This window comes from Megascapheus bottae, chromosome 21 (assembly GCF_031878675.1).
Source record: "Megascapheus bottae isolate mThoBot1 chromosome 21, mThoBot2.hap1, whole genome shotgun sequence".
Taxonomy (NCBI): domain Eukaryota; kingdom Metazoa; phylum Chordata; class Mammalia; order Rodentia; family Geomyidae; genus Megascapheus; species Megascapheus bottae.
The window spans coordinates 6,864,957-6,890,578 of NC_143529.1; the positions used below are offsets into that span (position 1 = coordinate 6,864,957).

General features: G+C 40.1%; 1 protein-coding gene across 1 annotated transcript in view; it reads right to left on the reverse strand.

Annotated features, from left to right (window-relative positions):
• The window catches only part of Dnah7 (dynein axonemal heavy chain 7), a 193,010-nt gene that overhangs the window by 134,856 nt on the left and 32,532 nt on the right, over positions 1–25,622 (reverse strand). Inside the window, exons 13-19 of the mRNA XM_090354519.1 lie at positions 18,069–18,341; positions 16,926–17,053; positions 14,381–14,459; positions 10,491–10,715; positions 7,850–7,996; positions 5,010–5,695; positions 2,809–2,995 (exon numbers count right to left, since the gene is read on the reverse strand). Coding sequence (XP_090210645.1) covers positions 2,809–2,995; positions 5,010–5,695; positions 7,850–7,996; positions 10,491–10,715; positions 14,381–14,459; positions 16,926–17,053; positions 18,069–18,341 — 1,725 coding nt within the window. The remainder of the gene's footprint in view (positions 1–2,808; positions 2,996–5,009; positions 5,696–7,849; positions 7,997–10,490; positions 10,716–14,380; positions 14,460–16,925; positions 17,054–18,068; positions 18,342–25,622) is intronic.

The following is a 25,622-nucleotide window of genomic DNA, read 5'->3' on the forward strand; positions in this document are numbered from 1 at the left end:
ATAGCTCACTGTGCACTCACTGACATATTCTGGCTGACATTCACAAAATACGTCCACTAGTCAACCAGATAATTAAGTTTCCCTTTTTGTAGTTAGTACCTTTATTTCAAGCATTCTGTTGGAACATAAAGACCTTCACATTAGGCCAGGAGTTTGGCTTAGTGGTAGAGTGCTTGCCTAGCATGCACAAAGACCCAGATTATATTCCTCAGTACCACATGCATAGAAAAAAGCTGAAAGTGGGGGCCTGGAGTTTGGCCTAGTGGTAGAGTGCTTGCCTAGCATGCATGGTACCTGGGTTCGATTCCTTGGTACCACATACATAGAAAAAAGCCGGAAGTGGTGCTGAGGCTCAAGTGGTAGAGCTCTAGCCTTGGGAAAGTCCAAGGACAGTGCTCAGGCCCTGAGCCCAAGCCCAAGACTGGCAAAAAAAAAAAAAAATTAAGGAAAAGAGCTGAAAGTGGTGCTGAGGCTTAAGTGGTAGAACTCTAGCCTTGAGAAAGTCCAAGGACAGTGCTCAGGCCCTGAGCTCAAGCCCAGTACTGGCAAAAAAAAAAAATCTTCACATTATGGTCTATTCTATGCTTGCTTCTCCAGACTTGTTACCAATACTTCAAATGTATTTATTCTTGGTTCTTGATTAGCATAATCAAGTTTATTACTGACCAATCTTGACCTATCCTTTTGATCATCTCTCTTTCCAAGCAAGATTAAAAGAATTAAACAAGTATTGTCTTGAAATAGAAAGGATTCCCTTCCTATTGTTCTTTGAGGCCAACCTTAAAGTGGAACTGTGATTTCCATTTAAATTATATTATAGTTTGGCAAGCCATTAGATGAGACTCTATAACTTATGCTTGGCTGGGTCAAACTGGTACCTACACAAAGTAGGAGATAAACACAGAAGTGTCTTTATTTTCTAAACACATCTTGAGAAGAAAACTTAAAAATTTTCAGTTATGCCTTTTCCTTGACTTCTCCAGAGCTTTCGAAAAAGAAGTCAACACATCTCACACCCCTCTTTCAAATTTTCACCATATTGACCTGTTTCCGCAATTATTTTAAAGACCAAGATCATAATCTAAGTAAGTGATTTTTAGTAACATGCTAAGTATTATTTAGTAACATGCTAAGTACTATCAGTGCCCAATTTTACATTCAGACAGAGATATACCTTAGAGATACCTGGTAAAAGCTATCATTTTGAAGATATAACTAAATCTCAAAAACACCTAGGAGTCTACCAGCAAGCTATGTTGGAGTCTTCACTCAAACATACTGAGCCAATCTGAATACTATCTAAACTCTATTCATATATTCATAGCTGATCAAAAATCTAGATCAAATGGCCCTCATCCCCAGGCCTACCAGATTGTCTAAAATAGCCCTAGTACTAGAGGAAGAAATGGGCTCCAGGTCTTCCAGACTCCAAGTGAAGCCACTGTCAGCTGCCACTGACATGATCATGCAGGAGACAGCCTGCAGGGACATGGATGTGGCCACTATTCCAGGGCTCTGTTGGTCCCAATGGGCTGTGGACTCAGAATATGACACAGTTTGGCAGCACTCTCCTATGATGCTTCTGCTGAGCCAGGAAGAATCCAGGTGTCTGGGCCTATCCCAGGCCAGGGAAAGGCTTGTGGAAATGGACTATCCTTTTAGACACAACTCTGGTTCATTCAGAACAAGGGGCCAACTATAGATATGGGACACATACAGGCTCAGATTATTCTCTACTACTGAAACAACAACAACACATCTGTAGCAGATTTGTGGCAAAGCTGGCCCTGGTAACTACTCAGTGCTGATGACAGACTATGAGAACTTCTGATGGACAATCATTACATAATAGATAGCATGGTTATCAGTAAAAATTGTTATACCATGTATTTCAAAAGCTAGAAGGAATTGGAAAAATTTTCCCATACAGAAATGATAAGACACTTGAGGAAAAAGACCCTCCTGGGCATCTCTGGGAAGAGTCTGACTATCTTATGCCCATGAACAAAAAAGAATGCTCAGGTCAGCAGCGTGGTCTAGTGGTAGGGTGTTTGCCTAGTGCATGCATGAAGCCCTGGGTTCCATTCCAGGGTACCATATACACACAAAAAGCCAGAAGTGGTGCTGTGGCTCAAGCAGTAGAGTGCTAGCCTTGAGAAAGTTCAAGGACAGTACCCAGTCCCTGAATTCAAGCCCCAGGACTGGCAAAAATATTAAAGTTAAAATTAGAATATTTTATCTGGAAGAATCAATAAAATCATAAATACTTTCCGGCCCTCTTCTCTCTTCCCCTGCTCTTGCTCCCTCCTTTTGTCTCTTCTCCATCCCTACTTTTCTTTTTCTCTTCACCTCATCCTTATCCTAACATTAGATGGCAGATCTAGGATGGAAAGAAAGGACAGAAAACTCTTGTGGGAGAGCAATCCCATCCATCAACATGGAAACCCCAGATTAACCTGCATCCTGGAGAAGAAGAGAGCTCAGAGTAGAATAAGACAACCAAGTAATTCAGTCCTCTTACAGACAAAATGATATTTTTCCCTCATAACAAAAATGGTCATGGAACAGATGGAGACAACTTGCTCTGAATCTACTGTCTTTTTATCAGCGTATCTGGAAGAACCAAGCTAGTACTAGGCCACTAAATCATATTCCATTTGGACCTCAAGAATGTCTGGTTTGGATTTTCTTCTGGAATTCTAAAGTAAAAGCTGAAGGGAGAATGCATACGAGAAAAAGAACAATACTAGGAACAGTAACAGTTTATATGAACATTAAATAATCACATTTCCAGAAATCATTACCTACTTGGACTACAGTTTTCATGATATCTCTCCAAGTTTTATCGACAGTTGTAAATCGTCTTCCTTCCTCAGGCATCTGAGACATAATGTCTGGAGAGCTGAAGATGGGCTCCAGGTACAGCCATGTGGCTTGCACCTTGAGCCATTCATCCAGGATCTCCTGAAGCAGCAGAAGCTTGGACTCCCATTCTCTGAGGAGCAAACAAAGGACCTCTAATCAACAGCAAACCAAGCAATGGTCTCAGAGAACCACGAACATGTTCATCTTGTGTGCAATGTTATTCAAATTCCCATTTTCATCTAAATATTAGCATTATTTATTCAACAGTTGATTTTTAAAATAGTAATATTCACACTTGTGCAGATATAGACACAGACATATTTGTCTACAAATGGGTTGGCAAAATATGGAAACAGTAAAGATTCCTTCAAGATTATTACTCTGAAATTCTCAGGTAATTCATGCACCCAAAACTCTATTTCCTTTAACATTTCTTTTGTCCTTTTAATCTGGAACCATAAGAATTCTATTTCCATTTTGAAATGAAGATTTATTGTATTTATAAACTGGCTTTGTTAAATGGCAACTCCTCTGTACAACTATTTAAAGGTAATAATGATAAAAAAATTCTTAATTTCTATAATAAAACATTTCAAGTTACATCACTGGCATTTTACATGCTCTTTATTTTATTTTATTTTAAGGGTGATGCCAGAGGGATTACAGTTACTTAATTAAGGTAATAAGTACATTTCTTGTCGAACATTGTTACCCTCCTCCCTTGTTTCCTACTCTTACATCATTCATGAGAAGAAAGCATTTTCACACTTATGGTAGAATTTCAGTACATCTCTAAATAGGGATACATTATATAATGACCCAATTCCTTAAGAATAAATAGTATGTGAGGACATGATTCAAGTGGTAGAGTTCCAGCCAAGTAAGTTGCACAAACACAAAGGCCGTGAGTTCAAAGCCCAGTACTAGCAAAAAAAAAAAAATAAGCATTAAAATTACTCCATAAGCTAAGTTCTAAATTTTCTGTATTGCTTTATGCTACCCCAACTGCATGAGGATAGATCCTTCATAAAACTTACTTATGGAAAACGAAGACATATAGAATGTAGTACCAGACTCAGTTTCACCAGCTAATGAATGACAGAGCTTCAGTGATAACAGCTATAATGAAGAATATTAACAATAACAAAACTTACAAGCTTTTCTTGTATATTTTGTCAATTACTGATCATTTATAAGTGATTATCTGAAATTTTAGATCATTAAAACCAAGAAGTATAAGTAGCTCTCTGTCTCAGCACTCTACCAGTTGATCCCCAGACCCAGTCACTTTGTTTTTAGTTTGTTTTACAGATAGAATACCACTCTACCTTTTCCTGGGCTTGCTCTGGATCAGGATCCTACTACCTCTGCCTCCTGAGTAGTTAACATTGCTGGTATGTGCCACCACATCTGTAGCGTCCTTTTAAAATCCACTGAACTTCAATTTTTATCCATGAATTGGTTTAACTTTTTAAATTTTTTGTGCATAGGACAACATACATGCCTTTATTTTCTCCTGGTATTCTTTCTTTGATTCCTGTATCTTTGATTTCCCAGTATCTAATGACATCATGCAAAGACTCATGAAAAACAATTTAAGGGATGCCCCTTTTCAAGCAGTTATCCTCCATGAGTGTATGCACTGCAATACTCTGGCAAGAGGCAAGACAATCAAGTGCAGAGCTTCCTCCTGTTTACAGTAGTTTGTAACTGGAGCAGAGCCTAATGGGAAGCTTCTTTTCCCTTGATGTGCAAATTCACATTAAAGATGGCAGTCAGATATGGAAGCCTGCTTTGTAAGGTAAAATTTAAACTGCTTACTACAATTTAAAAATCTGAAAACACTGACATACAGACGGGGATTTCATGAAATACCCTGTGTCTGCTGCTTAAAACTTCATGTATAAAATGATCGTTTTATTCCTTTTCATTTGGTACCACCCATTATGCATGTAAAAAGAATCCCTGACAACCATGGAAAACTATGGGAAAATGGCGTAATTAGCTTTTCTAGTTGGTGGACTTGATGTTCACAGATCCCCAAACCGTGACAATAAACCATCGAGTCCAACATGCAGAAGCGCTTCTGGCACCTGCCCAGGGATGGCGCGGGCCCGGCGTGGGACAGCCGCGCCTCGCCTCACCTCATCTGCTTCTCGTAGGGCTTGATGAAGGGGGAGCCGCGCATGGTTTGCGTCTTGATAATGTGGTCATCCAGCAGCATCTGGATCTCGTCCACCGAGGACAGGATGAAAGTCCCGCTCTCTCGGTACGGGTGGATGACGAATTCCATCGAGTCCCATTCGGACACCATCTTGTCCAGCGACTTCTCCAGAGAGTACTCCTTGCTGGCGGCTTCGCTGATGCCCTCGAACCTGTCCAGGTAGGGCTCCAGCTGCATGTCCAGGAAGGAGAAGACGGTGGCGTCGTCGGACGGCTGCAGCGGGTAGCCCACGATGGCCGACATGGCTTCCCAGTGGCGCGGGCGCAGGCCTGGGTTGCAGATGACCTGGATCAGGGGGATGTACTGCTTGAACTCCTCCACCTTGGCCCGGACCTTCTTGGTCATGGCCAGGGCGTTGGGAGAGTCGTGGAACGTCTTCTCCAGTTTGTAGAGGCCTCGCCAGTAGTTCCCCACGTCCGTCTCCACCTGGTCCGGGTTCACCTTGTGGTAGGGGCCTTCTGTCCACGCCCGGTGCTTGGTGCTGAACTCCACTATGGTCTCGTAGAGACGCAGGTACGGGTTCAGCCCGTCCTGGATCTTCTTGCGCTGGGGGTAGACGGAGGGGACCCAGCCGAACGCCTCCTCCTCCGTGTTGAACTGTTCGATCTGCAAGGGCGAGGCAGGGCGTTTCAGAAAGGAATCGCAGGCTAACACCTCCCAGTGAGCTTCAGCCCACGAAGCCCGCGCAGTGACTGCCTTCCTATTCCTCTTCACTTTACTTTTAATCGGCCAGTCGTTGGGGGTTGACATGCAAGGGAGTGGGCCCTGTCCCTGAGCTTTTTCCCTCCAGGCTGGTGCTCTGCTACTTGCATCACACCTTCGTTTCCTGCTTTTTTGGTTGTTAACTGGAGATCAGCTTTCCTGACTGGGCTGGCTTTGAACTGCAATCATCAGCTCTCAGCTTCCCAGATAGCTTAAATGATAGGAGAGAGCCCCTGGTGCCTGGTGATAAGTGTTTACATTTGGTAGTGCAGTGGAGAAATCAAGCTAATTAACATGTGCATTACTTTATATACTTGTGTACTTTTGTCATGAGAACATTTAGAATCTACTCTCAAGTTATTAATATTGTTATAACTGTGTTGTACCACAAAATCTCATGAGCTTATTTCTTCTCTCACACAGAAATTTCTCATCTGTTATTCCCAACCAACTACATCCATTTCCCGGCAACCACTATTCTATTTCTGCCTCTTTAGGTTTGACTAGACCGTGTGGCATTTGTTTACTCAGTTAACAGAAAGTCTTTCAGATTCACCTATACTGTAATAAATAATAGAATTTACTCCCTTGAGCCCAATTGTATTACCTTGTTTCTTTTTGTATTGCAGTTTTCAGCAAATGATGTTTGGATATGCTACTGAAAATAGTCAACCAAGTATGTACACATGAAGAAATTTTGGCCTATGGGATATATTATACATCTTCATTCATGTAAAGATTTAAGTATTGCAAACATGGCAGCATTGTTTTTGGAAAATAGGAAAGAAATTAGACTGTAAAGTCCTGTCCCTAAGAATTTGTAATCCAGTTTAGAGGACAAGACTTATATACTGGTGAAAATCTAATACCAGTTGTACAATAATCATGCCATGTAATAAAAGAGCTGTCTCAGAGAAGCCGCTGTGTTTGTATATGGCTGTGCAAAGGAAGGAGATGATGCTGGAGTAGAGCAGTTGCTCGTGCTCCTATGAGGTGATCACACTTTTGTCTTAAGGACGAGTGAGTCAAGCAGGTAAAGAAGGCACCCGCTGTCTCCTAGTTCATTTATGACATAGGTAAGGAGATGGGTTGTTCAGCTAACAAATCGGCAGAATTGCCTGGAGGGAGTCAGATAGATGAATTTCTATATTTTTTCTTTTTTCTTTTTTTGCACATTCTGGGGCTGATCACCGGCCTTTGACTTTCTCGAGGCTAGAACTCTGCCACTTGAACCACAGCACCACTTTTTCTATGTATGTGGTACAGAGGAATCAAACTCGGTTCTTTGTGCATACTAGGCAAGCATTCTACCACTAGGCCACACTCCCAGCTTCCGTTTGTTTTGTTTTGTTTTTTTTTAATATTGAAGTGTTTATCTATCCAGGTATCAGAGTAGCTTATAATAATCACAAATATTTCAACATGCACTAGGAAAATAGAAATAGACTCTAGATCTTTGTTAAATGATGGCCACTGACATTTTAAGTAGCCTGCATCATTGACATCTGTTTTCACATGTCTCTCTCTCTTTTTTTTTTACAAAAACAAAATTTCTAATTTCAAACATTATACAGGGCAAAGGGGTAGCTTTCCTTCTTCGAGGCATTCCTAAATGAGAGAGCTGATTTCCAGAAGAGAATGACTGAGAGAACAGGGGCTGAGAGAGAGAAAATAATGAACCCAATTTAAAACTCAACCTTAAAGTCCACGCTGACTTCTATGTAGATTGATAGCTAACATGGTGGCCAGGTGCTGTTATTTGCTTGCTTCTGCTCAAAAATGAGTTTCTAACTCTCAGGGGAGAACTTACCATGCCAATAGTTAAATGATGAAAAGTGAATTTGAAGACACAATTCTGCCTTTAAAATGAAGGATGGTCTCACTATGAACCAAAAGCAGCAATACTGCTCCTTTGTAGAGCGTCCTGTGACATCTATTTGGGCTATGCCATTATTCTCTATTTGAATATAAACTGTTTTTCGTGGGGGCTATTTCTGAAAGGTCAGTACCCCCCACAAATGCATTACTTTTTCATTTTCTGAAGTCTTTCAGCTATACCTTGTCTGCTGCTATATCCAACTTGCCATTCAGGGTCTGGGCTTTTTTCAGATACCGAGGCGCATCTTGGATATCACCAAATGTATAGAATTCTTCTGATTGTTTTGCATAACTCTCCAGCTCTTCCACAAACCGATCACACCGTAACTAATGACAACAATACTTTGGTTATTGTTTTCTAAAACTGAATCTCCTAGGTATCAAGAACCTTTTATAAGATTTTTTTCCAGAATTATCATTTTAAATGATGCTTTGTCATTGGCAAAATATAAAGAAAGATAATCTACAAGATGTCTGGGACCTAAACTATGAAAAAATAATTAAATATAGAATCAACACATTAAAATTTCTCTGATTCTCACATTTAAAGGTTGCCCTGTTACTATTATGTAATATATTGAGCTAAAATGTGTTAAATGATGATATATGTTATATGCTGAACATTTTAAGCTAACAAATGACTTGGCATTTTGGAAAAACAGTGCATAGTAATGAATATGTGGCTAAAAGAAAATTGGTTTGTTTTTTTGTTTGTTTATTTTTTAAAGAATTTATTAACATTGATTTTTACATCATATTTCAAATGATGTGTTTAACAAACAAGTATTCAAGAGGGAATCTCTATATACAATCACTGGCACTTAGTTTTTAGAACAATCAAAATTAGGCTAAGGGTTTGTATATCATAGATACATATTAATCTATGTAAAGAAAATTGTTTTTAAAGGTTGCAGTAATATCTGGTGTCTTCATAGCAGTTGAAAAAAAATAAAAATTTTCCATAATATTCAGCACTTCAATTAGCACTAAAGCAAGATACCCAGTGCATATTTTGCTGACCCATGAGCTCTTATCACAAGAAATGTGTAAATAAATCCAGATTAATGACACCATTTAAAAAATGTTCCAATAGGGGCTGGGAGTTTGGCCTAGTGTTAGAGTGCTTGCCTAGCATGCATGAAGACCCAGGTTCGATTCCTTGGCACCACATACATAGAAAAAAAGCTGGAAGTAGTGCTGAAGCTCAAGTGGTAGTGTGCTAAGCCTTGAGAAAGTCCAAGGACAGTGCTCAGGCCCTGAGCCAAAGCCCAGGACTGGCCAAAAAAAAAAAGTTCCAATATAAAAGGTATATGCTTTTCACTAGATAGATAAAGGTTGTCTTTGATAAGCCATCCAAAAAATACATGGCTCTGAAAATTAGCTGTTAATGAAATTTTCAAAACTCAAATTCGGGTTGTTAAAAATTGAAGACTTTCTACATTTTTTAGACTATGTGAGTTAATTTCTGTTCTCTTTGATCTAATTTCCTGGCAAATTTATTGTGCTAGCACAGTAAAGGAAGGAAAAAATTCACCAATGTTATGCCTACTTTTCTTGAATAGGACACTTAAAAAAATAAAGTACAGACAGTGCTAGAATGTCTAATAATTTTCTAAGAGATTGTTTATTGTGACTTAATCATCTAATATTTACTACTTATGTTTTCTACCTGGTTTAAAATTTTTGAAGTGGCCTAAATTTAGAAAAGATCATAATTTAAAACAAAGATTTGTTTTGGCCAGTCCTGGGGCTTGGGCTTTAGCCCTGTCCTTTATCATTGCTCAAGGCCAGTGCTCTACCACTTTAGCCACAGCACCACTTCTGGCTTTTTCTGTGTATGTGAATCGATCCCAGGTCTTCATGCATGCTATGCAAGCACTCTACCACTAGGCCATGCTCCCAGCCTAAAGCAAAGATTTTTTTTTAAGTCTATGAATTATCCTTCAAATAACATATCCAAAGAATCTTTTTAAAGTGTGGCAGAAAGAGACATAAACCTGTAATCAAAATCAATCACAACTGACCAACCTCTACATATTTGAGAACCTTGGTTTCTTTATAAAAAGAGACTGAAAATATGAAGTCATTTATCTAGACAATACATATGGGAGTGCTTCAAGTATTCCCATGGGCTGTAAGTTGAATGTACCCTCCAAAGTTCAAATGCTGGGAACTTAATCCCCACAGAAACACTGTTGAGAGGAGGGGCAGATCAGTCACGAACACTCTACCTTCATGAGTGGATAATTATGCCTTCATAGTAGACTAGCTCAAGAGTGCATTCCTAAGAAATGGAAGGAGTTACAGGGGCACAGAGAAACAGCATCAGAAGTTATTCAAGAGGAGAGGCTGGAGGTGAGACTGGATGATAGGAAGAGGCAAATTTTGAACCATTTTATATAATTATAAAATGGTTAACGTAGTTATAAAAATGTTCATTCTTGGCCCATTTTTAGGACAGCTTGAATGATTATGAAGCACATAGGAACCTTTCACCAAAGGAATCCTGCTATCTAGGCAATAAAATAAATACTGAAAATAGCACTGTACATGTTTTATTAATGGTCACTTATAGGTAATAGTTTCCTAACATTTTTCTCTCTTACCTTGAGCAATCAAGGAACGACCTCGCATTGAACAATACCCTACTCCATCACTACTTAATCATCTAGTAAGTATTATAAAAGGTCTCATATGTATACTGTCTTCTACTAAGATTACAGTGTGAGACAGCTATAATAGATAACCTGCAAAATGTAGGAGTATACAATGCTAACATTTCTAGAAAACACGAGTAATTGAAAACATCTATGATGCCAACCTTAAGACCTTCTTGGTATTGTTCTGTTTTCTCCTTAATAATTTTTCTGTGTTCTTCAAAAATCTCCCCCATTCTTGAATACCACTGGAAAACACTGTTATTCAGCCTGATGTCTGCAGGAGAGAAGTTGACACACTCAATGAGGAAGGAGAGGCAGTTTTTAGAATCCACTAATCTCTGTCCCAGCTCAACCATATCAGTTGCCTCCACTTTCTGAATGTAGGCCTGAGAGAAAACAAACAAAAATTATGGGTAGCATTATAATGAACTGCTCCTGTCAATATACAGCCTGGGGAAACACACTGCATAAATCTGCACTTATCAGAAGTAAAGGCATCTGGTTCACATAAAGAATGACAAGAGTTTATTTCTCCTCCCTTTCAAATACCTTACTAAAATGGTAGGAGAAAAGCTAGATGATACCTAATAACATGTAAAAAGCAGTGGAACACCAGGGAGGAATGCATTAGGCTCCCAGAAGATAAGAAAAGATAAAAATCTACATGATTTTACTTCTTTCAAAGGAACATGTTGGGGCACTACGCCAGGTGTAGGTAATTTGGAGTGGCAGAGAAGACGTGGGCTTTACACACATACTGTTTGCAATCTGTAATGAGGAAGACAGAGCCAAATAAACACCAGCACAACCACAGACTACACACACACACACACACACACACTCACATGCACATTACTAGGACCAGAATCCTGCATATTGCACAGAGCTATGGCAACTGGCAGTGAGAAATAGCCTGAGGGTGGGAAGCAGGAGGAGAGGAGATGAGGAAGACTGAGTGAGGTGCAGGAGAAGGCATGGGAGAGGTGGGAGAGGGCTCAGTGGAGAAGGGAGCCTAATGGTGTGAGAGTGGAGGGGGCTAGGAGGGGAAGCCCCTGTCTGAGACACTGGCAGCAGGGCAAATCAGGTGGCTGAATCATGGGACCTAGTCAAAAGCAGAGTATAACTGCACAAAGAAAGATTCTACACCTCTGAAATATGACAAAAATTAAAAATTATCTTGCCTACACAGTGATGGAGATTTTAGAAAGTAAGAGTCTAGAATGGACAGATAGGAAATAAGTATACACAAGCAATAGTTTTGCTATATATATCAGTAATAGATTTGGAAAACATGCTATATTCTTTGCTTGAGCTCAGGGCCTGAGCACTGTCCTTGGACTTTCTCAAGGCTAGAGCTCTACCACTTGAGCCTCAGCACCACTTCCAGTTTTTTTTTGTATGTATGTGGTACTGAGGAATCGAACCCAGGTCTTCGTGCATGCTAGGCAAGCACTTTAACCACTAGGCCAAACTCCCAGCCCACATGCTATATTCTTAACAGCTTTAACAACTATGAATTAATTTTAGGACAACTCAGTGAGAAAGGGTTTAAAGCTACATAAAGAAAACTGTAAAACTTTTTGGAAGACAACTTTCAGATCTTGAGAAAATAGAGAAATGTGTTAAAATACATTTGGAAAAAACATAAACACTCTCCCAAGCAATGTATAAAAGTAAATGCAATTTCAATAAACATTTCAAATACTCAATTTGGTACAATTCTAGAACCACATGAAATAGTAAATACCCAAGAATAACACAGATAATTGTGGGAAAAAAAGAAAATGTTAGGGCCTCTCCCTATCAGGACCGTAGTGTACCATAGAGATACTAGAATTTAACATTCATCGTGTCCTAGGAATAGAGGACAGAACAGCACAGAGAAAGCTCAAAAAATAGATTGGGGTACACATGGAAATTTAGTATTGAAAGGTATGTTTCATGTCAGGAATGAAATGAAAAATGGTTCATAAATTGTGTTAAAAATAATTGGTTAGAGGAATTGGTTATTGATTTTGGGAGAGGGGAAAGCAAGAGCCTTGGTTATCTACTAGAAGAAATAGAGGGAAGGTATATTGTGAAGAAAATAACTTTCAGCTGACTGAGACTGTTCTGTGAAACAAATATCCCTCTGTTCATGGACATAAGAGGGTGTATATTCATGTGTTTCTACACATGCGCACATCTTTTGTGCACTTGCATCCATATAGTTCACTCAAACCTATTTCATACATATAAATTGTATGTATATATATACACATATATTACTTATTTCTATGATTATTATTTTCGTAGTACTAGAGTCTGAACTCAGTGCCTCATGTTTTCTAGACAGATGCTCTACCACTAGCCCATGCCTCCAGCCCTTTATTATGCTGATTGAGACAGAGTTTCATTTTTTGCCTAAGTGTATGGCAGGGAAAAAAATTGCCTATTTGTAATCATTCATTTGTAGCCAGTTAACTGGCACAGGTCACCACACCCAGATTCTTCTATTGAGATGGAGGTTTCACAGATTTTTCTGTAGAGGGCAGAATAATGGATCCATTATTCTCCCATTCTCAGACTCTCAAGTAGCTAAGATTACAGGCATGAGCCAGCATAACCTGACTAAATTTATGTATTGTAATGATACAAATTCTCAAAAGAAACCTACCAAGCAAAACATAGCAAAACTGGCGATTTCTTATAACCCTCCACCTATGTTTGCCTTCTCTGTCTGAAAAAAAAAATAGTGATGCTTTATTTCAAATAAAAAATGTTCAGATGCTTAGCCAGGCACTGGAGACACTGATGGCTTACACCTGTAATCCTGGTTACTCTAGAGGATGAAATCTGGAAGAGTTGTGGTTTGAGGCCACCCAATCAGAAAAAGCTACCAAACTCCAAAATAATCAGCAAAAAGCAGGGCTAAGGATGCAGCTCCAGTAGCACAGTGTCAGCCAAGCACACACAATTTCCTGAGTTTAAACGCAAGAACCACCAAAAAGTAAGCTCTTTCTAATTGGTGATCCCATTCTCTTATTTTTTACATACAAAAAGTAACTTTGAGAAGGAAAGAATTCACAGGGAAGTATAAAGAATCATTACATTATAAAGGAACATTTTTAATGTTACAAAATATAAACATGCAGGATGCAAACTATAGTGGTATTAAATGCCTACTAGAAAGAAATACATATTTTGAGCTACTTAATCAGCTTTCAATGGAGTCAGATAACCGGATTTTTATTTCACCTTACTACTTGTCACACATGAGCAATTTGTGTGTTGATTAAATTTACCAGCTGGTTTGCTCATGAGAATAATTTTTTTAAGGTAAGGATTATTTAAAATAGTGACCAAAAATATCAAATCGCTAATTCTGGCAAAGATGATTATATATAATATAAACACACAGTAAGTAACCCGTTTGTATTATTTTATCTCACTGGGTGGATTTCAAACATAGGACAATGAAGAACATTCAAAGTGAGACTTTGGTATTTTTCAGTGCCCCAAGTGGGAACAAACCATACTTCTCAGTTTGCTGGACAGATCTGACCTATACCTATTAGGGTGATGATTATTAATAATTACTAGTACTGCTCTCAAAACATTTCTGGTAGACAATTGCATGCTCCAATACTTCACCTCTCCAGAATCCATTCTCTGTAGTATCCTCTCACTCTGAGTTGCTTTGGTCAATGGTATGTCAGCTAATGTGACCAAAGAACTAGAAAACCACTTACACAAGGGGCTTAGGCATATGTCTCTGCATGTCAAGGGAAAATGCCCCCATGCTCCCGCCCAATTTGTGAGAGACAGAGCAAAGCTCTATTGTTGGAGGATGTTTACAGTGCTCAACCCACTGGAGAGCTAGCTGAGCTAATTGAGAAGAGTGAGTCTCCTGAGACAGGAGGACCAGACAGGACAGCGCCCCCTACATCACCAAACTGAACACCCACAAACTAAGCATGATTTTCATTTGAGCCTCTGTGGTGATTTTTTTTTTCTGAATTATGTCAGTAGTGAACAGATCTCCACATTACACATAGTTTCAATGCAATACCTTCATTTCCATTAGTTCTGCTGTGTTTGGTGGAGTGCTAAGAGCTTTTTCTGCTATCCTCTCAAATTCTTCGCATAATCTGAAACACCAGACAAAAGCAATCTTACAAATAAATTCATGATTCAATTTCACTCTAAACAGCTCCCTGTTTACTAATTAAATGCTCCATGGCATGAAAAGTAAAGTTAGATGATAACTTACCTATAGAGCAGCTAATGAACTAAACACATGTTTGTGTTCACTTACTTATTCACTCAGTATAAATTTAATTATCATCTCTTACATTCCCAAGTACAATATTTAATTACAGAAATACAGAAATGCATAAAATGAGTTAAAAGCCCTCAGGTAGCTCAGAATCCGAGGTAGCAGAAAGGACCAGGAACTGCCGCTTTCATTGTCCCTACTTTTAAGGACTCGTCCGGACATCCTGTTAGAATTGTACAAAGGGGAAGGAATGATTACCCCTGCATAGAGGACTGGCTGAGCTGTGCCTCAGTGTTCAGAAACTTCCCATTCTATGCAAAGGGTTCTTCCTGTTTTGCACTGTGGACACATAGGCATATATGTATATACAACATATACATATATACATAATCTATATACATATATATATATATATGCTCTGGGGTTGGAAAGCAAACAAGGGAACAGGAGGATAAGAAAGTCTAGACAAGTTCTTCGTAAGGTGAAGAAAGGAAGCGTTGAGGTTGAAGTCAGGGTTGGAGGATGGAAGAGGAGGTGAAGTTAACGTCAGGAACACAGAGGGATGAGGGGTACGACCAGCACCAGAGCCTCAGGAGGTGAAGCAGGGATGCTGAGAATGTGAAAGACAGCTGTAAAGGCTTCATGGACAGTGAAGCCAGAGGTTGAGTTCATTCGTATCTGTAATACTCCAGCGTGGCCTCTGGACATCTACTGAGTCCAGCACAACTAAGAGATGGAGGAGGAAGTACAGTGGCATGAGCTCAGGGAAAACAGCTGTGAAATTAAATGAAATGTTTCACCCAGCACGGAAAGCCACAAGTAAAAGACATGTTCCCAATTCTTCTGGTACTTGTAGAGGAAAGCATGACTTAAGTTGAAACTATGGCTGTATTTCACATTATGCACAACTGTTTTGCCTCCTCCACCACCCTCCGCTCCCCTCTCTTCCCTGGTAGAGCATGGGAAAGCAGCACAGCCTTCCTAGTACTCACTACTACTGCCACTGCCTTGCACGTTCTCTTCTCCAGCTGGGATCCCACCCACGGGGCTCACCTGACACACTCACCTGACTCACTTCCTCTTAGTAGCCCTCCCTAGTACCTCCTCTCCTCTGACCTCACACTGGAAGAAAATCAATTCAACTCTGAAGGCCCAGTTATAGGGCACCCCACATCCAACTATAATGTACTGGCTTGGGGTTACCGTTCTATCTTTTCAACAGTTTCATTCCCATTTTTGAGCCTGACCCAACACAGGGGAAGAAAGTAAGCTCCCTTTGGGTTCCTACACATCTTCAGTGAAATATTTAACCATCTTTTCCATTTTTTCCTCTCTGATAACCATTAAAAAATTCTGAGGGCTGGGCATGTGCATTACCCACCTTTAATCCCTGTGTTCAGGAGATTGAATCAGGCGAACTACAGGGGACAGGGCAACCTGGTCCACAGAGAGCACAGTCTCAAAAACAAATTTCTGTGATTTTCCCCCTTATAAGTGATACCAGAAAACAGGTTCATATAACAACCAGCAGCAGTGGGTGGAAAACTATTTACACTAGTTAAGCTTCTTGTCTTTACTAGATTCATAGATGTACACAGTAGTAGTCGATGATTGTACAGACATGGGTCAGCTTTCCTACTAATCCCTAGATTAGTCAGCCAACAACTTGTCAGAGCCTTGGAAAGTAACAACAATAAGACAAAGTTCCAAACGTGAGAATTCTTTATGGCCTATGACAACTACTATGTGAATCCGCTTAGAAACCTCACGTTGTATATTGATAGCACAAATATCAAAAGCTTAAAGTAGCTGGCCACGGTGGCTCATGACTATAATTGTTGTTACTCAGGAGGCTGAGATATGAATTAAGAGCTCCAAAGCCAGCTCAGCAGGAAAATCTGTCAGTGAAGTACCAAAAAGCTGGAAGTTGGAACTATGACTGAAGTACTAGAGTCCTTAAGGGAAAAAGCTAAGAGATGGTGCCCAGGCCCTGAGTTCAAGTCCCAGTATGGACACACACATGACATGCACACCTGCACACACACACACACACACACACACTAAAGTTAGACTTGTGCTAAGGAAATGCAAACACATTCAGTCTGTTTAGACAACTAGGAATGCACATTTATGATAACAAATAAAAAAAGAGAAGTAATATTAATAGACATATCACAAAATGTCACAGAGCCAAATACAAATAAATATGCTAGGATTTTTCTCCTTTGGGTCACTTACCTAAGCCTAGACACTGCCCTAAGCCATTGTTCCAGTAGATAATACTTACGGGTTGTTCCCTCCTCTCAACAAAAGCACACCAAAATCAATGCGAAGTTACCTTGTATTTACATCCTGATGGTTCCGGAACATTCTAGCAATAAGTTTCCCACAAATGACATCTGCTCGCTTCACCAGAGCTCGTATTAACTCCTCACAGTGCATTTCAAACATTCCTAAACGAATAGTCTGTAACATATCAGAAGCATAGTAATCAAAGGGAGAAATAAATACGTAAAAGATTCTCATACTTTTGACATTCTCATCTTAATTTTGGGGCACAATCTGACAAACTTGAGTAGGGTTTATTGTTCAAGTTCATACAATGATGGCTTTTTGAATACCCATTTATATTTTACAACTATCTTCTGCATAAACATCTTTTTTCGTTTTCCAGTCCTGGGGCTTGAACTCAGAGGCTGGGCACAGTGCTTGAGCTTTGTCAAGGTTAACACTCTTGAGCTACAGCACCACTTCTGACTTTCCTGGTGTATGTGGTACCAAGTAATTGAATCCAGGGCTTCATGCATGCTAGGCAAACACTCTACCACTAAGCTACACTACTGGCCTTGAATAAATATGTTTGAAGTTTGTTATCTTGGAAGCAAATTCCATTTCAGGACAGTAGTAGGGCCAGGCAGTAGTGGCTCAAGCTGTCCCTCCTAATTATTAGAAGGCTGAGATCCGAGTATCTTCCAAAGGCATCCAGGACAGGAAAGTCCGTAAGACTCTTATCTCCAATTAACCACCAAAAAAAGTAGAGCTCTGGCTCAAATGGTACAGCACCAATCCTGAGTGAAAAAAGCTAAGGACTACAACCTAGGCCCTGTTTTCAAGCCCCAGTACCAACACACACACACACACACACACACACACACACACACAATTAGATACAAGAAAATAACTACTTGTATCCTACTAAAGAGAAGTAAGCACATTTTTTGTAATTAGCACATTTTTCAAAGGATTTATAAAGCATGAGAAAAGAAAGAAAGAAATCAGTTCTTCGAGTTGAGGATGAAGGTTTTAGTATATAAAGAAAGTTTTAGGGCATTAGAATCACAGAGCTGACTAGTTCTCAGAGCTGACCACAATGCCTGCCATATATCATAGGCTCTCTAATTTTTTCACAATGTGCTCTCAAACTGCATGCTAAGAACGCTGGGAAAAGATACAGACCCGAATTGTTCAAAGTAAGTTTCACCTTTCTAGACGTGTACTGTATTTCTTCCATTAACTTTTGGTATTTGCGAATTTCCTCTATTATGGCTTCATAATTATGATTTTCTGCCAGGAATGCATCAACATCTTTCTCAGCTTGTTTAGTAATTAGAAAGTTATACTTGTCATAAAGTTTGAGGTGTTCTATAGGCGCCAAACTCTCTTGCATGACCACCTCTCTAATCTTGTCTTTGTGTGCCTGCACAATGTCATGCAGAATTATGGGCTTCAAGGTTGTTGGTTTTGATTTACTTTCCTAAACAAAGAAAAGAAATAAGAAGCCATCTTGAAAACCTTCCATTAACATACCCATACTATTTACATTGATAAAGGTACCAGTCTTATGATGGTATAGTCTCTTTTTTATTCATAAGGAATTGTTTTAATTTTAAATTAATTTTATTTGCCAGTCCTAGGGATTGAACTCATGGCCAGAGAATGGTCCTTGAACTTGGTCAAGGCTAGCACTCTACCTCTTGAGGTACAGCACCAATTCTGGCTTTTTCTGTGTATGTGGTACTAAGGAATGGAATCCAGGGCATCATTCATACTAGGCAAAACTCCCCACCCAATTTTTATTTATTTTAATTTTCAATTAATTAATGTTTCACTTTTGTGCTTATCATGGTCTTGAACATGTGCCTGGATAATCATTGTCCTTGAACTTCTTTTACTCAAGGCTAGAGTTCTACCACTTGACTCACAGCTCTACTCTGGGTTTTTTTTTTGGCAGCTAATTGGAGATGAGAGTCTCACAGACTCTCTTGCCAAGGCTGGTTTCAGTCCAAGATCCTCAGATCTCAGCCTCCTGAGTAGCTAGGATTACAGGTGTGACCCACTGATGCCCAGAAAATCTATAGAAATATAGTTGATCTAATCACAGTTGTGTTTTAAACTCTAGGATTTATGCTTTTATTTCCTTAAAGTCTCATATTGTTGTGATTTGGTTTTTTGAAAGGTTATTTAAAATGTGTACAGATAAGATTTAGAATATAGAACAGCAAGACCCATATTTTACTCTATAACGGTATATGCTAGCTTTTTATGGTACTGCTTGGACTGAACATTATACAAATAAATTTTGCTAGCTTAATATCATCAACATGCTCTTCAGTAACCCAATTTCCACCTGGAAAGGAAAAGACAATAAATCAACAATTGATTCACGCACTGACCTCTGATCTTTTTGGGGGGGTGGGGAGGTGAGAGGGGTCATGGGGCTTAAACTATGCCTGGGCTCCGACCCTGAGCTTTTTAGCTCAAGGCTACTTCCCTACCCTTGAGCCAAGCCCCACTTCCCATTTTCTAGAAGTTAATTGGAGATAAGAGTCTCAAGTCCTTTTGTGCCTGGGTTGGCTTTAAACCTTTATCCTCAGATCTCAGCCTCCTGAATAGCTAGGATTACAGGAGTGAGCCACCACACCTGGCCTGACCTCTGATCGGTGATTCTGTTAAGAGCAATGGAAATAGACAAAATTCCTTAGTTGCAAAACTTGTATTCTGTTATCATAATTAGAAAACAATGGGAAGGGGCTGGGAGTTTGGCCTAGTGGTTAAAGTGCTTGCCTAGCATGCACAAAGACCCGGGTTCGATTCCTTGGTACCACATACATACAAAAAAGCTGGAAGTGGTGTTGAGGCTCAAGTGGTAGAGCTCTAGCCTTGAGAAAGTCCAAGGACAGTGCTCAGGCCCTGAGCTCAAGCCCAGGACTGGCAAAAAAAAAAAAAAAAGGTGCGGACCAGACAAAAAGTTTAAATAAGCAAACAAATCTTAAGAGTTTTCCTCTTTCTCTTTTTGAATAAGAGGACAAAATAGATGCATTGATATGGTTCATTATCTGAGCTAAAGTACTCTTAAAATATATACATTTTATCTGTATCCCCAAAGACAGGGTTCTTTAATGGTAACAGACAAAAATTATTATCCATCGTGTAAATTCCATGAGCTTTAAATTCATCTCATCAAATGATTCCTTTCAGAAGCTTCTTAGCCATCAGGAGCATTTGCCTGCTCTGCCCCCTACTGGAAATTTCAGAAATTATCTTTTTTGTTTTAAAACAGTGATGAGAGCATTAGTGAATCCTGCTACCCTCACCATCAATTCACCCCAGGCTCAGTAGATACTCAGTTTATCTTTCCTGAAAAAGAAAAAAAAGGATACAATGTATATGAAATAATGGGCAATGCAAATTTATTGGTTTTCTTGTGAAGTTCTCTATTACAGAATGTTTTTGACATTTAATAACAATTTGTCTAATTTTTAAAATTTATAAAGCTATCTTCTTAAGGAGATTACACTGGGACTTTAGAAGTATGTTGGAAAGTATAATCTTGATAAGAATCTGGTCAGCTCCCATCAAGATTTTAGAGACATGACATTTTGTATCATGTGTTCTAGAGCATATCAAATTCGATCATGAGATAATCACATGCTGAGACTCAGTACATTAGCTTCTTACAATTTTGTCTTTCATTTTTAAAAAGTATAGTTTAGCCTGCTTTGAGTAAGTATCAAATATGATTAAAAATAGCAATGTGAATTCCACTCTTTAGTTGCCATGAAAGTTCATTGAGAAACCCGATAATCACTAGAATCACCTACAGGTATATTTATAGTGATGGCACAATGAGCCGGGGATTTTGTATTTTTTAATGTTACTAGATAATTGTGGTACATAAGACACTAAAACCATCACCTACTGTATAATGCCACATGAAAGATGTCTCTGAAAATTTGATGCCAGGAAAAGTATCATTCTCTCCTTGGGAAATCTAAATTAATTATTTCAATCCTAAATTAAACTTGCCATAGTTTCCTTTTTATCTTAAAAATCTGCTAGTTATATTTGATAACTACAAAATCATGCCATAACTATAACTTATTTTTCTCTAGCTGGACTTAGTGATTCTTATCTTGCTGTCTTGTTCTATTTGTCCACTTCATAACTTATCTCAACATTTTTCAATCTTGAAACAAAGCAGAGTATCATTAATACATTTAATGCATTAATGCATTAAATGGGTTGAAATTACATAAAGAACAAAATGAAATGTGAATTTCTTGAGGATGTTTAATGATAACAATTTGGGAGCAGGTGAAAACACCTAATTCAAAACACATAAATATGCTACAAAAATGCTACCTATCTTTTAGAATGTGTATTCAGGGATTCAAAATAAGAGGAGAAAGTGAAAAGATGCTAAAATGAACAAAATGAAGAAGTCAGAGGTCAGAGGTCATGGAATGCAGGACCATGCTGCATGGGGGTTCTTTCTGACATCCATGGTCTCCGATGAGGTAGGGAGGTGGAGAAGAAGCCATAAGTCACCTCCCCACATACACTGGAGAATACTGAAGCATGACACAATGAAATGAGTACTTGGGGAGGATAAATATAGAAAAAATAAAAAGTCAAGGATAACAAGCATAAAAGTCTAGACTCCTTAAATACAGGGAGAGAAGACTTAGGAAAATGGCTTCTTTTTAACTGTTAATCAAAGACAAAGAATTTGTAACTGCAAGCTTAATCCCAAATTTAGGTAAAATTCGCATTGCCAATGTTGTCCCATAGTCATTAAGCAATGACAAGAAGAAAAGGAAGAAGAAGAAGGAGAAGGAGAAGGAGAAGGAGAAGGAGAAGGAGAAGGAGAAGGAGAAGGAGAAGAAGAAGAAGAAGAAGAAGAAGAAGAAGAAGAAGAAGAAGAAGAGGAAGAGGAAGAGGAAGAGGAAGAGGAAGAGGAAGAAGGGGAAGAAGAGGAGGAGGAGGAAGAGGAGGAGTTAGAGGAAAAGGAAGGAAGGAAGGAAGAAAGGAAGGAAGGAAGGAAGGAAGGAAGGAAAGAAAGAAAGAAAGAAAGAAAGAAAGAAAGAAAGAAAGAAAAAACAGCAATCTTTGTTTTGTAGGGGTCTCCAGAACACCCAAGAGAATATAAAAATTTCAAAGGAATCAACTTAATCCACAGCCTCCACAAAATTCTCTTGCATGAAGTTCTTATGTACATAACCCTGTAATAATAAAGCAAATCACTTGAAGAAACAAACCACCAGGTGCAAAAATCAGATAGGAAAAAGTACATAGATGTTGAACCTGTTAAATACAGAATATAAAATAGGTAATAAGTATAAAAAAAAGTGTAACGTTAATGAAATCCAAATAAGTACAAAATGACCAGTTCTATTTAAGAAATTACTTAATGGAATTTTTGGAAAATAAAAATTAGAAACTCAATGAGCATAATATTCTCAAAATGAAGAATTTCACAATTATAATTTCAAATGAAATATACCAAGTTACAAATCGTATGTAAGACAACTCTGGGTATGCAGAAATATGGAAAATCCAAGCAGAAATTATTCAGGAAGCTATAGACATGTTTTCAGTCCCTGATGGTTCATGCCTGTAATCCTAGTGACTCAAGAGGATGAGATCTGAGGATCACGGTTCAGAGCCAGCCAGGGGAGGAAAGTCCCTGATACTCTTAGCTCCAGATAACCACCAAAAAAAAAAAAAAAAAAGAGGAAGAAGATGAGAAGATGGCACCAAAACAATAGGGACCCAGTCTAGTTCTCTCCCACAGAGAGAGAGTTGGGTAGTTCCAGGAGCCAAGTATCCTAAGAAATCAACAACTACAAGCTGGACACAGAGGCTCACACCTGTAATCCTAGCTACTCAGGAGACTGAGATTTGAGAATCAAGGTTCAAAGCCAGCCCAGTCACAAAAGGACCTGAGATTCTTATCTCCAATTAACTTCTAGAAAACAGGAAGTGGGGGTTGGCTCAGGGGTAGGGTGGTAGCCTCAAGCTATTGGGACAGTGCCCAGGATGAGTTCAAGCCCCATGACCTACAAAAGGAAGAAGAAGAAGAAGAAGAAGAAGAAGAAGAAGAAGAAGAAGAAGAAGAAGAAGGAGGAGGAGGAGGAGGAGGAGGAGGAGGAGGAGGAGGAGGAGGAGGAGGAGGAGGAGGAGGAGGAGGAGGAGGAGGAGGAGGAGGAGGAGGGGAGGAGGAGAGGAGGAGGAGGAGGAGGGAGGAGGAGGAGGAGGAGGAGGAGGAAGGAAGGAAGGAAGGAAGGAAGGAAGGAAGGAAGGAAGGAAGGAGAAGGAGAAGGAGAAGGAGAAGGAGAAGAGGAGGAGGAGGAGGAGGAGGAGGAGGAGGAGGAGGAGGAGGAGGAGGAGGAGGAGGAAGAGGAAGAGGAAGAGGAAGAAGAAGAAGAAGAAGAAGAAGAAGAAGAAGAAGAAGAAGAAGAAGAAGAAGAAGAAGAAGAACAACAACAGGCCGGGAGTTTGGCCTAGTGGTTAAAGTGCTTGCCTAGCATGCACAAAGACCCAGGTTCGATTCCTCGGTACCACATACATAGAAAAAAGCCGGAAGTGGTGCTGAGGCTCAAGTGGTAGAGCTCTAGCCTTGAGAAAGTCCAAGGACAGTGCTCAGGCCCTGAGCTCAAGCCCAGGACTGAAAAAAAAAAAAAAGAAGAAGAAGAAAGAAGAAGTGAAGAAGAAAGAAGAAGGAAGAAGAAGAAAGAAAGAAAAAAAGAAAGAAAGAAAGAAATAAAAAGAAATCAACAACTACAAATATAGAAAGCAACAGAGAACTTTACGAACAGGAAAAGAAAAACAGATAAAGCTCAAAGAATTAGAATCCACAAGGACTCCTCCCCCACCTCTCACCCTGGAGCCTCAGAGCTACAAAAGCAGCACTGGCATGTTGGGGGGGGAGCAGGAACCCTAGAATTCCAGCAGGCTGCAGAATCTACAATCCAGGAATCTCACACAGTCCAGGCTTAGGACAACACGGACAGTGGCTGAGACCAGAGGGTAAACAAAGGAGCCTTCAACACCATGGAATGTGAGCAAGTAGCCCACCAAGATCCCCCCAACTCCCTCAGAAGAGCAGTGCTGGTGGTGAGCTACAGAACTGAGCCCAGACCCCTCTCACTCCCGCCTAAGAAGGAACAGCAAACCTTAGGGGGACAAGGAACCCAGAGCCCTGTCCCCTCACAACCACACCCCCCCCCCCCCGCCAGTCCATTGAGACTGGAGACTGACAGGCACTAAGACCCTGCACCCCAACAGTGGGTGGGAGAGGCATGCACACTCCCACCCACCCAACAGCCCTCTCCCCCAAGCCACTTAGACTGGAGATTGATGGGCACTAAGACCCAGCATCTCAATAGCGGATAGGGTGTATGCAAGCCTTGTGAGTACTGCTGGGAGCCTCTGGCTAGCCAGCAGGAGGGGGAGGGGTTCCCAACTGAGACACTGAAAGACACAGCCAGCCAATAATGACCCTGTGCCTCCAGCACAAATCAGGGGTGGGTTCTGCCCTGCTATAGAAAAACAGAAAAAGCGGGATAGCAACCCAGAACCACTGCGGGAATTGAAAGGCAGACCAGCAAGGGCCAACCTGGTACTCTGAGAACCAGAAAAGTGCTGCTGTGCCCTTCTGCGGAAACCCCCAGCCTCTGGCAACAGGGCAACAGGGCAGGCAAACTAGCACCAGTTGAGCTATCTAGCTGAGATTTAGGTGTGCAACTGTGGGGAGCCTTTGGGAACTTCTGGGCATATCAGCAAAGGCTGCACTCTCAGACCTAGAATCGGGGATACACTCCCCCACTACAGCAGAGCTAGCTAACTAAAACTCCAGTGTGGGCACAAGGAGCAACTGTGTGCCTCCACCCAGAACCAGTGGGCGTGTCAGCAATTGCCCTCACTCCTGTTGGGAACTGAGAACACGCCCTGCCTAATGGTGGAAAAAACAAAAGAGAGCACCTATGGCTGGGCCCTATTGCTGGTCATCAGGTGTGCAAGATAACTCCAGCTCTGATGTCCAGCAAAGACTTAAGCACACGCACACCAATAGCAATTGTCATTCACCATTCAGAGCTGGCTAGCGTGCGAACAACAGCCAACCAACCATTCCGGGAATAGCCAAAGCAAGTCTAGGCAAAAAGAGCAATGCAGGTGGTAGTATAATACCAGACTTCAAACTCTACTATAGAGCCATAATAACAAAAACAGCTTGGTATTGGCACAAAAATAGACCAAAAGATCAATGGAATAGAACAGACACTCCAGAAAGAAAACCACATACCTATAGTCAATTTATATTCAACAAAGGAGCCAGAGATATATAGTGGAACAAACACAGCCTCTTCAATTATTGGTGCTGGGAAAACTAAAAATTGATCCCAGCCTGTCGCCATGCACAAACATTAACTAAAAATAGACCAAAGACCTCACCATCAGACCTGAAACCATGAAAGTGCTACATGACAGAGTAGGAGAGACAGTGGCACTCATAGGCCCAGACAAAAACTTCTTGAACAAAGTCCTAGGGTCACAACAGATTAGAGAGAGACTAGATAAATGGGACTACCTAAAAATAAAAAGTTTCTGCACAGATAAAAGCATAGCTACTGAAGTAGAAAGACAGCCAACCAACAGGGAAAAGATACTTAGCAATAATACATCAGACAAATGCTAAATATCCAGTATCTACAGGGAACTCAAGAAACTAATTCCCACCCTCCCCACCCCCGCA